General features: G+C 38.0%; 1 protein-coding gene across 1 annotated transcript; it reads right to left on the minus strand.

Annotated features, from left to right (window-relative positions):
* Nucleotides 1-99: 99 nt before the first annotated feature.
* On the minus strand, nt 100-3,470 carry LOC141340195 (lactase/phlorizin hydrolase-like). The gene is made up of 5 exons (XM_073845121.1): nt 2,888-3,470; nt 2,480-2,553; nt 522-605; nt 270-354; nt 100-185 (listed from the first exon to the last, which is right to left on the minus strand). The coding sequence occupies exons 1-5, from the start codon at nt 3,468-3,470 to the stop codon at nt 100-102; spliced, it is 912 nt and encodes a 303-aa protein (XP_073701222.1).
* Between the last annotated feature and the right edge of the window lie 9,259 nt (nt 3,471-12,729).

The following is a 12,729-nucleotide window of genomic DNA, read 5'->3' on the forward strand; positions in this document are numbered from 1 at the left end:
CTTAGTATTTTCCATCTGCGAACTAAATGAAAACATACTTTTTATACTGACTTTAAAAAATGCTATTATATACTCATGTCTAACCTTTTGGTCCCAACTTTACCTTTTGAGTGTTTCTTCCTGATCTAGCTTCTCAAAAAGTTGTGTGATGTCACAGCCCATCATGTGATCTTTGTTCTTTAAAACTGACAAATATTAGGGTTGGCATCTGGTATTTCAATTTCATAGAAAGCATTTTAGACTTAAAAAGAAAATATGCTAACATTTACCTCCAAGAATTTTTTCAAGTGCATATCCATCACAGTCTTTGACTGTCAGCTGATACATAAGGATGGGCTTTTGACCACTGCCAATCTGAAACAAGTGAGTTAAGTGTCATTTCAATGTTGTTCTGCCAAGTCAAGTAATTTAAGCAAGTCTTTGTATATTAAAAACCATCCCTTATGAAATCTAATGGTTATTTAATGAGCTGATCTGTTGCGAAGATGATTATATAATCAAGAGCCACAATAATTCATTACCTGTAACTTGCTCAGTTCCTCCGTAAGAGGTGTCTCCAATTTGCAGTTGTACTGCAAGTGCAGAGAGATGAAATCCACATATTCCTGAATATGGGACAAGAGAAGCATGTGATAAATTACATAATAATAATTCAGGAATTCGCCTGTCGATCCAGACCTCATGGTTAATGGTAAACGAACGTGCTATCCTCAATAGCCGCTTTTCCACTGTCGGGCCAGTGCGAGCCAGTGCTAAGAGCGTGCCGGGCGGGGCCAATGGCCTCGAGTCGCAAGCACTAAGGCCAAAAGTAAGCTGCGTTTCCATTATCGAGCCAGTAGCCTCGCTGTGCAAACCTAAAGCCCGCCCTTTACACACCTCATTGGATCAAACGTCACGAAACCCCTCCCCTTTCAGCGGCGAGATTGAAAGGTCAGGTAGGCCACCATAGTGTGATTATCGAACGAATAAAATGGAGAGAGCTGAAGCAGCTGTTTGTTTGCTCCTTTCGGTGTTTTCTTGATGGAAGATGAGGCAGCGAAACCCAGTTGCGAAGATGGAAGCTTATGTTAGAAAAAGAACAATACAGCGACGTGGAAACTGGATACAGCGAATGCAGAAACGCCTTGTAATGTTGGCGATGTCTGTTCTGATACTAGAAATGCTCTGCAACAGTTGTTAATGCAGCAGCAATATTTGTAATATATTACATTAATAAATCACGTGAAAAGAAGCTTTGTATTTAAGACCTACACACAAATCTTTAGTCTAACTTTGTATCACATAAAACAAAATGTTGCATACTATCTACACATTACTGCAAAAAATAACGACACAGTTGTACTACTAGTATAATCTTTTATGCCTTTATTTAGGTACAGATACAGTGTATGTTAACATGTTATCAAGGTTTGTTGGTGAGTTTTTGGGGGGTTTCTTTGGATGATGTCCCCCTACTTCTACATCAGATCTCATTTTTATAGGATCTTACTTGCATTTATCCAAATATAAATAAGTATACTCATCAGACATGCGTTTAAATAATGTTTTCATCACATAGTTGTCTGTAACAACAGTTAATGGTGCAACTATTAATATAGGACCTGATTTACACAGGACACAAAAGGTGCCCCATCAGATAACCATTTAAGTAATGTGCCCATCAAAACGGGATAGATTTCCATATCAATATCTGCCTAATGTAAGTGTCTTTTCTGCATGTGAACCGCTCTGTCCATTGTGCATTTTTATGGCTTTGTACTGCGCACGCAATTTCTTGATATTAAGCTTTGCGAGTTTAGCAGCGATGTATTTTATCACGTCTTTGTTTCTGCAGACGCCGTCAAACTGGCATTGTACATTGTCCTCGGCCCAAATACTCAGAAGAGCCCTGGTATCTTCCACAGACTTGTACTGACGATTCTCAATTTTAAGTTTTTGAGTTCTTTGCACGACGTAATACAGCGAAATGCGCATCTTACCGCGGATACACTTTTACCTGACAGCACGCTTATCGAAACATTGCATAAACTCCGCCTTTCACTTTGACCACGCCTCAAGCCCTAGCTGGCCCGCTTTGGCCCAAGGTTTTCGTCGGGCCGAAAAACCCGGGCCATTGGCCCTGAGGAAGCACCGACGAGGCACGATCAGGCCCCGGAAGTGACAGTGGAAATGCGACTGGCCCTGGCACGCACTAGCACGCCCGCTTTTGGCCCGACAGTGGAAACGCGGCTATTGGAGCCTCGAACCCCCCCCCCCCCCCTTGTGGTGCTACATAGACAAAAGGATAACAGAAATAGAGGAAGAGATGGGGAGATGGAGGGATGTCAGAAGAAATGTCGCTGGGAAAGAGCAATGACTACTGCTTATATAGGCTCGTAGTAATGATGGACAGGACTGAATGATTAGGCTCCTCCCAAACCTACGTTGGGAACTTCATCTATTTACCAGCATAAAATGATGATCTATCTTGAACACTTACCATGATTTTTGGCCCTATTTGATCAGAGCCAGAGTTAATATCACTGGCTCTGATCCCAAGAGACAAATGAAGTCCTGAAAAACAAAAGAATATCACTATGAAAGACACCATCAGTGTACTATTATAAAGAAAACATTACTTGGTTAAAGAAAACTTATCATTATTAATAATTTGCATAAAATTACATTCTAAATGCATGTGACAACCTACCTGGAGATTTACTAAAATAAAAAAAAGCTAAGTCTTAGAGTTTCATAAAAATGTTTTTGTTGAGATGTATAAACTGGACTTTTGACTCAGAAATGACTAGAATTAGAGTTACTGAGAGTTTGCCCTTGACCAATAACCCTGGTCTGTTTTATGTACGAGACATTATTTAATAAATTATTTATTAAATTCATGTCTTACCTTTGAACATTTGATGATGGAAATTATAAACATTTGCATGGGACTGGACAGCATTTTGAAGTTGCACTTTGTTCAGCTCATGCAGGTGACTGAACGTGATGAATGTGGCCACAAGATCCCTAAATGTACTCAACACAAATCCTGCATATTGCTCAAACATCTGCACCAGTAATGGATTCTCCCAGCCTCCATATCTGGCTCTGAAGAGTTCTGGTACAGCAGAATGATGGAGAACCAGCAGAGGTTTGATGCCCGATTCAGTCAGCTGCTGCACAAGCGTCTTGTAGCACTTCACAGTGTCTTCATGCGGCTGGTTAGGATCACCTGAGGGAAGGATGCGAGACCAGGACAGGGGAACCTTAAAGTGGGTCACCCCTCTGCTCTGAATGTACAGGAAGTGGGCTCTGGATTGTTTTGGCAGTGGACCTTCACAGGTAAATGCATTGTCTTCATCTAAAGGTGAAGTCTGGCTGGTGGTCAGAGGGCCTGCAAGTAACATGAAGTTCTCTTGCTCTGCATTAATGTAGCTCCAAAAAACAGCCAACAATCCAACAAAAATAAATCCTTCTAGGACCTTCATCATGATAGTTTTGCAAAGTGAATGAGTGTTCAAAGCTCTTTATAAATGCTACTGCTAACTAGTAGCAGTTTATGGCAGTTGTTTTCATTGTATAGACTCTGGACTAAGATAAGTGTGCTTGGCTGTAAGAATATCCTTTAAAAGAAATACTAGGGTTACAAAGAATATTTAAAATAAAACTCAATAGTTTTTTAACATTAGATGTACTAAACATAAATTCATCTAAAAGAGATCCCCCTATTCCATTTGTGCAAAACTTGCAGTGAAGCTTTCACTGACACTCACAAGTTAGGCTTATCAAGAGTATAAGGAAAAGCACAGAAGACAACAATAGATTCAGTGTGTACAAAGAAATTAAACCTTATCTAACAAACCTTATCTAGCAAAACTGATATTCAAGAACTTTGTACTAAGTGGCATGTTCACTGGTGGCTCGAGAATGGATAAATAGAACACAATGTAGAAGTTTCCTGTAGCAGCTCTCAGTTAACTTGTTCAATAAAATACATGAACAATCCTTACATTTGAGAAATGGATACATTAAAGATAAGTGTTTGATCAGTAAAGCTTTTTGATACCAATGTAACTATTTACTGGCATTCGCCCAAGATGTGATCTGAAATTACACACGTATTCAATTGAATTCATGCAATACACCTTCAAAAGCATAGATATTAAAATGCATCTATTTCTAGCATCAAACACAAAGAGAGATTCTTTTCCAAGCTGCTCTTTTCTATAAAATATTTCATTCAGTGTTTCAAAGAAAGAAATAATACGCAATCGGAATCAAATGAGAGCACGTAAATGATTACAAAATGAGAAATTCATTCTAAAAGTATACATTCTTTTACATTTTGCTTTCCCATAAAATGATGGAACAAGCCATTTTTGCTAAGCGAGACTTTGTTTGACATTACGCAATTGTGCGTAGGTTGCCACGAAGCTTTGAAGGTATGGTACATTGAGGAAAGAAAAGGGATTGTGAATCAACCTCATCACAGTGAGCTGAAGGAATGTTTGAATAACTGTATCGTCACAGCCTTGAATGGTGGAGTGCGCCTGCCCTTTCAAGATATCTGTACAAGTGAGTGTCTGAGGAATACATGAATGTCGAAGAGAGACACTGATTCTGTGGCGGATGTGGTAATCAGAATACATGCATAATTCGGGCGGTTATATGACTGAACGCAGAAAAAAGAACGTGGGTGATGATGAACGCTAATTTAGTGCTTTTCGAGAGCACCATTCAAAAAGCATGAAGACGAAGCCAAGAAACTTTTTTCCATTTAATTATATAGGTTATTCTTTTTCATGGTATGCAGAAGTTTGACAAAAAGAAGGCGTACTGGCGTGAGCTGTATAGAATCTGGATGGCTATGGGAAAACCAGAGGGTCACGATTTGGCTACATCAATCTGTGTAGTTGTTATCTAAAATTGTTTTAAGTAATTGAAATACGGTTGAGGTTAATACTGTGCTGTTACCTGAATGATCCACAGCTGATAGTTGTTCATGAGTCCCTTGTTTGTCCTGAACAGTTTAACTGCCCACAGTTCTTCAGGAAACTCCTTCAGGTCCCACACATTCTTTGGTTTTTTAGCATTTTTGTGTATTTGAGCCCTTTTCAACAATGACTGTATGATTTTAGGATACATCTTTTCACACTGAGGACAACTGAGGGACAGAAGGTTCAAACGCTCACTGATGCTTCAGTGATGCATTAAGAGCCAGGGTGTAAACTTTTGAACAGATTGAAGATGTGTACATTTTTCTTATTTTGCCCAAATATCATTTTTTTTCATTTAGTACTGCCCTTCAGAAGCTACCGAAGATACATATTTCACAGAAGACAAAATAAGTTAAATTTACCCTGATTTTTAAATTCAAAAAGTTTTCACCCCCTGGCTCTTCAGGACTTGTTTTTCCTTCTGAAGCATCAGTGAGCATTTAAACCTTCTGTAATAGTTACATATGAGTCCCTCAGTTGTCCTCAGTCTGAAAAGATCTCAAATCATACAGTCATTGTTGGAAAGGGTACAAATAGACAAAATGCTGAAAAACCAAAGAATTTGTGGGACCTGAAGAATTTTTATGAAGAACAGCAGGCAGTTTAACTGTTCAGGACAAACTATCACTAAACAAAAAAACAGCGCTGTGGATCATTCAGGTAACAACACAGTATTAAGAATCAAGCGTATGTATAAGTTTGAACATTTTTATAAATTCAACTATTATTTCCTCTTGTGAAATGTCTTATTCAGGTACTAAATATAAAAAATAACATGCATTTTCTATGATCTCTCTTATTTTGGTAAAATAATTAACATTTTGCAGATTCTGCAAGGGGTGTGTAAACTTTTAACCTCAACTGTACATCTGAAATAAAATAAAATATACATATTGGATAAAAAACACTTAAAAAGACTACTAAATTATAAACAAATTAAAACCCTAAAATCTAAAAATAAAAGCTAATTCAAAAGTCACACCAACTCACTAAATGTTGTCTTGACATTGAAATTATAAGTCTTAAAATGACTAAAAATAAATTAAAAACAAACAAAAATCTTTTAAATAATAAAATGACAAAGGCACATAACAAAATCACTAAAACTTCGACTACATCTAAAATGAAATCTGAAAATACAAAAAAGAATTCAAGAAATAATACTAAAATAACACCATTTTGCCACTAATGCTCCAGAAAGAAAAACGATGCATTAAGAGCCAAGGGTGTAAACTTTTGAACAGAATGAATACGTATACATTTTTGTTATTTTGTAAATATAATTTTTTTCCATTTAGTCCTGCCCTTCAGAAGCTACAGAAGACAAAGTAAGTCCAATTTACCCTGATCTTCAAATTCAAAAAGTTTTCACCCCCTGGCTCTTAATGCATTGGGTTTCCTTCTGGAGCAGGAAATGTCTAAAAATTACTAAAACTAAAATAAAAATACATTAAAAGAAAACAGAAGTCTTTAAAATAATAAAAATGACAAAAGCACATAACAAAATCACTAAAACTTACACTGAAAACACAAAAATATCACTCCTTTGCCATTCAAAAGTAGGTGGAGATGTGGAAGAGGCTCTTTCCAGGCATTATATACCTCCTTGAGCCAAAAATGTTGACATTTACCTCTGACAAATGATTACAAACAACAAGAAGAAGTGTCTTGTTTTTCAGATAACGTATTTTGAAGGCCGCAATTTACCCAGGCAACCCTGTCAGCTGGAAACATTCTTCCAGTATCATGTTCAGATTATTGAAGTGAAAATATTCACCCCTCGAGTTTGGACTGCAGATTCCACGTCCCACCCCGCACCATTCCTTTACAATAATGTTTTCATGATCTCGCATTTCAAAAGAGAAGATTTCAAGCAGTTTCCAGGAAAAGGGAGTATGCCAGACATCCAACACTGCAGATTAAAAACACGCCACAGCTGAGACGTCCATAGAGTTTGGTTATTCCATTTGTTTATAAATATTTCCCAGAAATTGGCTGAAAAATGCATCCAATCCAAAGTCATCATAAATAACGTGAGGAGAAAAACAACATGCGGAAGTGTGCAGAAGTACAGTGAATGCGATGGCTGTTTATTATATATTTTTATATAAATGTCTGCTGATGCATGTCAAGCCAGAACAGACCCATTAAACAGGCACTATAGTGGAACGCAGTCGGCACCCTTTATACAAGAAGAAAGCGATTCCCTCTCCTGGGAGTGTTATTGGTTTAGAGCACTTTGCAATCACAATTTCTCAGAATATGTGACACCAAGGTGCAGTTTTACGCAGCAAGCATTTGATTAAAACAACAGAGCGAGTGCTACATCTTTCTTGTGGCACCAAAAAAAAAAAAAAAAAAAAAAAGAGGATAAACATTCACCTACTGCTGTAATTCTGCAGAAATCATTGGGTGTGTTGTCTTTTAGTTACTGTGGACAGAAGGTGTCCTAGGGGGTCATTTGCAGAGCAGGGGTTTATCTGACGTCAAAGCATCCCAGGCAACATTATCGCCACCTGGGCCCTTGCTAATAATGCCCCAGACAAATCGACCAACTCTTGTGTGGCCCAGCACAGGGCTGCAAAAACGTCACCGAAGGCTGGCGGTGCCGTCCACGGGGACTCACTGATGACGCTCGACGAGATCTGATTTCGATTGTCTAAGATTAGACTTCGTACTCGCAGGGAATGAGCAGGTCTCAGTTGAATCAAGCTCCCAGCTCGGGCGCTGCTTTTAGGGAGAGAGCACAACAAAGAGCATTAAGTGCTACAACTGTTACACGTTAATGACGTCAAATAAATTTGTATTTTTTTTCAGCGAGGATGCATTAAATTGTGACAGTAAAGATTAATGTTACGAATAAATTTAAATAAATGTTTTTTTTTTAACTCTCTACTCATCAAAGAATCCTGAATTGTCAACACTGATAATCTAATTTCTCATCCAACTTCAAAATTGTCCTACATCGCTGCAGAAGTACCGACCTAGTGTTTAGAAAGTGGATCAGGAAGAAGATCAGGTAAAAGAAGCAATGTAGGATGATTTTGAAGTTGGAGAAAAAAATGAGATGACCCTAACTGTCATGTACAGAGTTGACGCAGAACTAGATAAGATGAGCATTTGAGGTTAAAAAGTATCTACAGGTGCATCTCAATAAATTAGAATGTCGAGGAAAAGTTCAATTATTTCAGTAATTCAACTCAAACTACTTCAGTCTGTGTGCATTGAATTTATTTAAGTCTTTGGTTCTTTTAATTGTGATGATTTGGCTCACATTTAACAAAAGCCCACCAATTCACTATCTCAACAAATCAGAATATGGTGACATGCCAATCAGCTAATCAACTCAAAACACCTGCAAAGGTTTCCTGAGTCTTCAAAATGGTCTCTCAGTTTGGTTCACTAGGCTACACAATCATTGGGAAGAAAAAGCCAAAGAAGCTGGCTGTTCACAGAGTGCTGTATCCGAGCATGTTAACAGGAAGTGGAAGGAAGGAAAAAGTGTGGAAGAAAAAGATGCACAACCAACCGAGAGAACCACAGCCTTGACGGGCTGCAAAATTGAATTTGGGCGAACTTCACAAGGAATGGACTGAGGCTGGGGTCAAGGCATCAAGAGCCACCACACACAGACGTGTCAAGGAATTTGGCAACAATTGTTGTATTCCTCTGGTTAAGCCCCTTCTGAACCACAGAAAACGTCAGAGGCGTCTTACCTGGGCTAAGGAGAAAAAGAAATGGACTGTTGCCCAGTGGTCCAAAGTCTTCTTTTCAGATGAGAGCAAGTTTTGTTTTTCATTTGGAAACCAAGGTCCTAGAGTCTGGAGGAAGGGTGGAGAAGCTCATAGCACAAGTTGCTTGAAGTCTAGTGTTAAGTTTCCACAGTCTGTGATGATTTGGGGTGCAATGTCATCTGCTGGTGTTGGTTACTGCACCCGTTTACCAAGAAATTTTAGTGCACTTCCAACCAACTTTTTAAAGATGCTGATTTAATTTTCCAGCAGGATTTGGCACCTGCCCACACTGCCAAAAACACCAAAAGTTGGTTACATTAAATGACAATGGCATTGGTGTGCTTGACTGGCCAGCAAACTCACTAGACCTGAACACCATAGAGAATCTATGGGGTATTGTCAAGAGAAAAATGAGAAACAAGAGACCAAAAAATGCAGATGAGCTGAAGGCCTGTCAAAGAAACCTGGGCTTCCATATCACCTCAGCAGTACCAGACTGATCACCTCCATGCCACGCTGAATTGAGGCAGTAATTAAAGCAAAAGGAGCCCCTACCAAGTACATATACCCCTACCAATGCACCATTGAGTACATATACAGTAAAGAACATACTTCCCAGAAGGCCAACTCTTCACAAAACATGTTTTTTATTGGTCTTATGAAGTATTCTAATTTGTTGAGATTTGTTGAATAAATTGCATTAAATCCTTGCAAAAAAAGATACATCCTTGTATCAAATCAAATCAAATCACTTTTATCAGTTATAAACATTTAACTATATAATATCACTGATGGAATATTCTCAACTAATGAACTCTTGTATTTATAAACTACACATTAAAATTTTTCTGTTCAATAAAAGCTGGACAAAAGTAGTCCAGAAGTAGATGCGTGCATTTAAACTGAAATAGAAAATACTCATCCGGAATAGCAGATTAAAAATAATAGAGGGTTTGCACTTACGTCACGATTTGGTCAGTTAACCAGATGCGCAGCCGTGTTGGCGATGCTCAAATGTAAACAACAGAATGAACTGCACGGTTAATGTACTACTGAATACATTAGTCTTCTAATTCATGGTGTCTAAGTCACGAGAAAAATGTGTGAAAGCTGCTAAATATTATAGAGACGGACTTAGTAAGCAGGAAAGGGTGCAATATTTTGACAAACTAACAGGTGGTAATGCTACCTCTAAGCAGTATTAATTAAAATATTAGCCTAATATTTCACCCACCTGAGTGGAAATGATAAAAACAAACATAAATGTTGCCAGATTATTGCCCTGGAAATCCTGATTCAGTTTGGCCAACCACAAACGCCTTTTGTTCCCCAGGCAGTTTTTTGCACACTTCTCCTTGATTTGTTACAACTTTTGGCAGTCTATAGTACTCAAAAAGTTTTTTTCCAGGTCAGACTGATTAGTACAGCCCAAAACATGAGAATAATTGATTGTTTTCAGCAGCAATAATTAGCAAAATATGCAAGTTTCATTCGGTTCAGTGGCATTGTTTACGCTCAGTGCTGCCAATATGGCCAGTTGACTCGTCAATAAAACACTCTTTAGGGCATATGCACCGTTTTTTTGCAACACCAGTTTATTTTTTAGTCAGTAACACAAACTGTTTTCTCCAAAATTTCCACTACACGCATTTGCAAGCTCAGCATCAGCAAAACCCAAACATTCAAAACGAGCAGGCAGGAAGTGACTGTAAATTTGATTGGCTAAATAACAGTGACCCGCTGTCAGATTCTTGTTTGTGGTTTTATAGGGCTCAGAGCTGTCATAGAAACAGGTGTGATTTCCCAAGACACCTATTTCAGTGATAGCTGTCAGGCGGTAGGGGAAAAAAAAAATAGCAAAACAGCAAGACATGGCACAGCAGTCAAAGATGTCTAACACATAAACACAACAATTTAAAAAATAGCACAGAACTTAGCAGAAATAGTTTACCCAGAAGGGAAATTTCACTCAATTCAATCAGAAAGTTGTATTACATCACTTGCTCACCAACGGATCCTCAGGAGTGAATGGGTGCCTTCAGAATAAGAGTCCAAACAGCTGATAAAAACATTACCATAATCCACAAGTAATCCAGACCACTCCAGACGATTAATTAATGTCTTGAGAAGTGAAAAGCTGTGTGTTAAGAAACAAATCCGCCAATGCGTTTCAACTGCTTCTGGCCAAAATATGAATCCATAATCCATAATAACACTTCCTCCAGTGAAAAAGTCCATCCCTTGTTGTTCTCTCACATCAAAACCCACGAACATACTTGTTTAGAACTGTTTTTGCCCACAGACAGATCTTGAACTGTGCATATTTTCTCTCCTGATTTTCACTTGAAAAGCAATATTATAGAACACTGTATAATTTTTTTTTTACCAGTTTCAACCTAAAAACTTAAGTTCAGCAGCTGCCTTAAAATTTTAAGTTAACTGAGTTAAAATTAGATTAGATTAGATTAGATTCAACTTTATTGTCAGTACACATGTACAAGTACAAGGCAACGAAATGCAGTTTAGGTCTAACCAGGAGTGCAATAAGCAGCAAGTGCAGGATAAAGGTATAATTTATAAGTTATAAGTGCACTTATAGGAGATATGTACAGGGGGAAGCTATGGATAATATTTACAGATGAAGTACTGTGAACATCATTTACAGATGATAATTAACTACAATTAGAATGTATAAATAGATGAACACAATATACAGGTTGCTATTAACTATAATGTAAATTGCAGGTAGATTTGAACATAACATACAGGTTGCTGTTTACTAAAGCAGAATTTACAAATAGACATGTGTAGATATAGATTTATCACAGATTTACAATATGTATATGTGCAAAGGAAATGTGCATTTACAAATGGCTATGTACTTTTAAGTTTACATTTAGACATTTAGCAGACCCTTTTATCCAAAGCGACTTACAAAAGAGGACAATGGAAGCAATCAAAAAAACCAAAGAGCAATAACATTCAAGTGCTATGACAACTCATTTAGTCTACTTTAGCACTACTGGTATGCGTGTTTATGGTGTTGATTAGGTGATTAGGAGCTCACTTACAGCAAATCATCCACCTGTGGTTAATTGATGTGATCTTTCCTTCCAAAAGAACCTGCTCTGGAGACCAATCATGACCTCCTGGGCGGGGAGTTCAAGCACTCTTCAGAATACGCAACAAGGCATTCATTCAAACAAGAAGACTAATAAAAGCAAGGACAAAGTAGGGTCCTGCAAGGCCATGGGGCTCTTAGGAGACCCCACTCTTGTCGCACTTGCACGTTTGCACTGACTGGAGGTTGCAAATCGCTGGAGGTCGGTGAGCCTCTGTGCTGGTTTCTAGTATAACAGCTCATAGTTCACACTTCTGTCACAGTTTTTCACCTGTATCACACAACGGATTTGTGACATCGTGTTGCTGCTCATTTGCATCATCAAACATCAACAACATACTGTTGCTGCAAATCACTTTCAGTGTGAACACACCTATTACATATACTGTATGTAAAGAGAAATGGTATAGTAAATACAATAAATTAAATAAACAAATGAACAAACCATGTGTGTCAACACGACTACTACATAACATCCAAATTGCAATATGGTGTTCAGAAGGGTAATTTCATATTGTGCCAACAGACACTGGCACACATTCAAACCGTGTTCATCTATCTTTACCAGTTGTACAACTGCTGTGCCTTGTTTCTGGGTATTTGGCCAAAGTGGGCCTTTCAGTTCAAGACCCCTGGACACTGGCTCCATCATCCCGGTCCATAATCTGACCTTGTAAAAAATAGATTATATATATCAAATGTTATATATTTGCAACCTTAAACCTCAAAAGCCTGGAAACGGACATGATGAGGATTTTCAAATAGAGTGAGTGTGAAAAGATGCATCCACGTGACTGAATAAAGACACACACAAAGAAATTGCAAAGGACTTTGAAAACATTAAAGCTTACTGGAGAGTAGGTTTTATGACTATATGACAATATAATAATTTTTAATC

This window comes from Garra rufa, chromosome 8, assembly GCF_049309525.1.
Source record: "Garra rufa chromosome 8, GarRuf1.0, whole genome shotgun sequence".
NCBI lineage: Eukaryota > Metazoa > Chordata > Actinopteri > Cypriniformes > Cyprinidae > Garra > Garra rufa.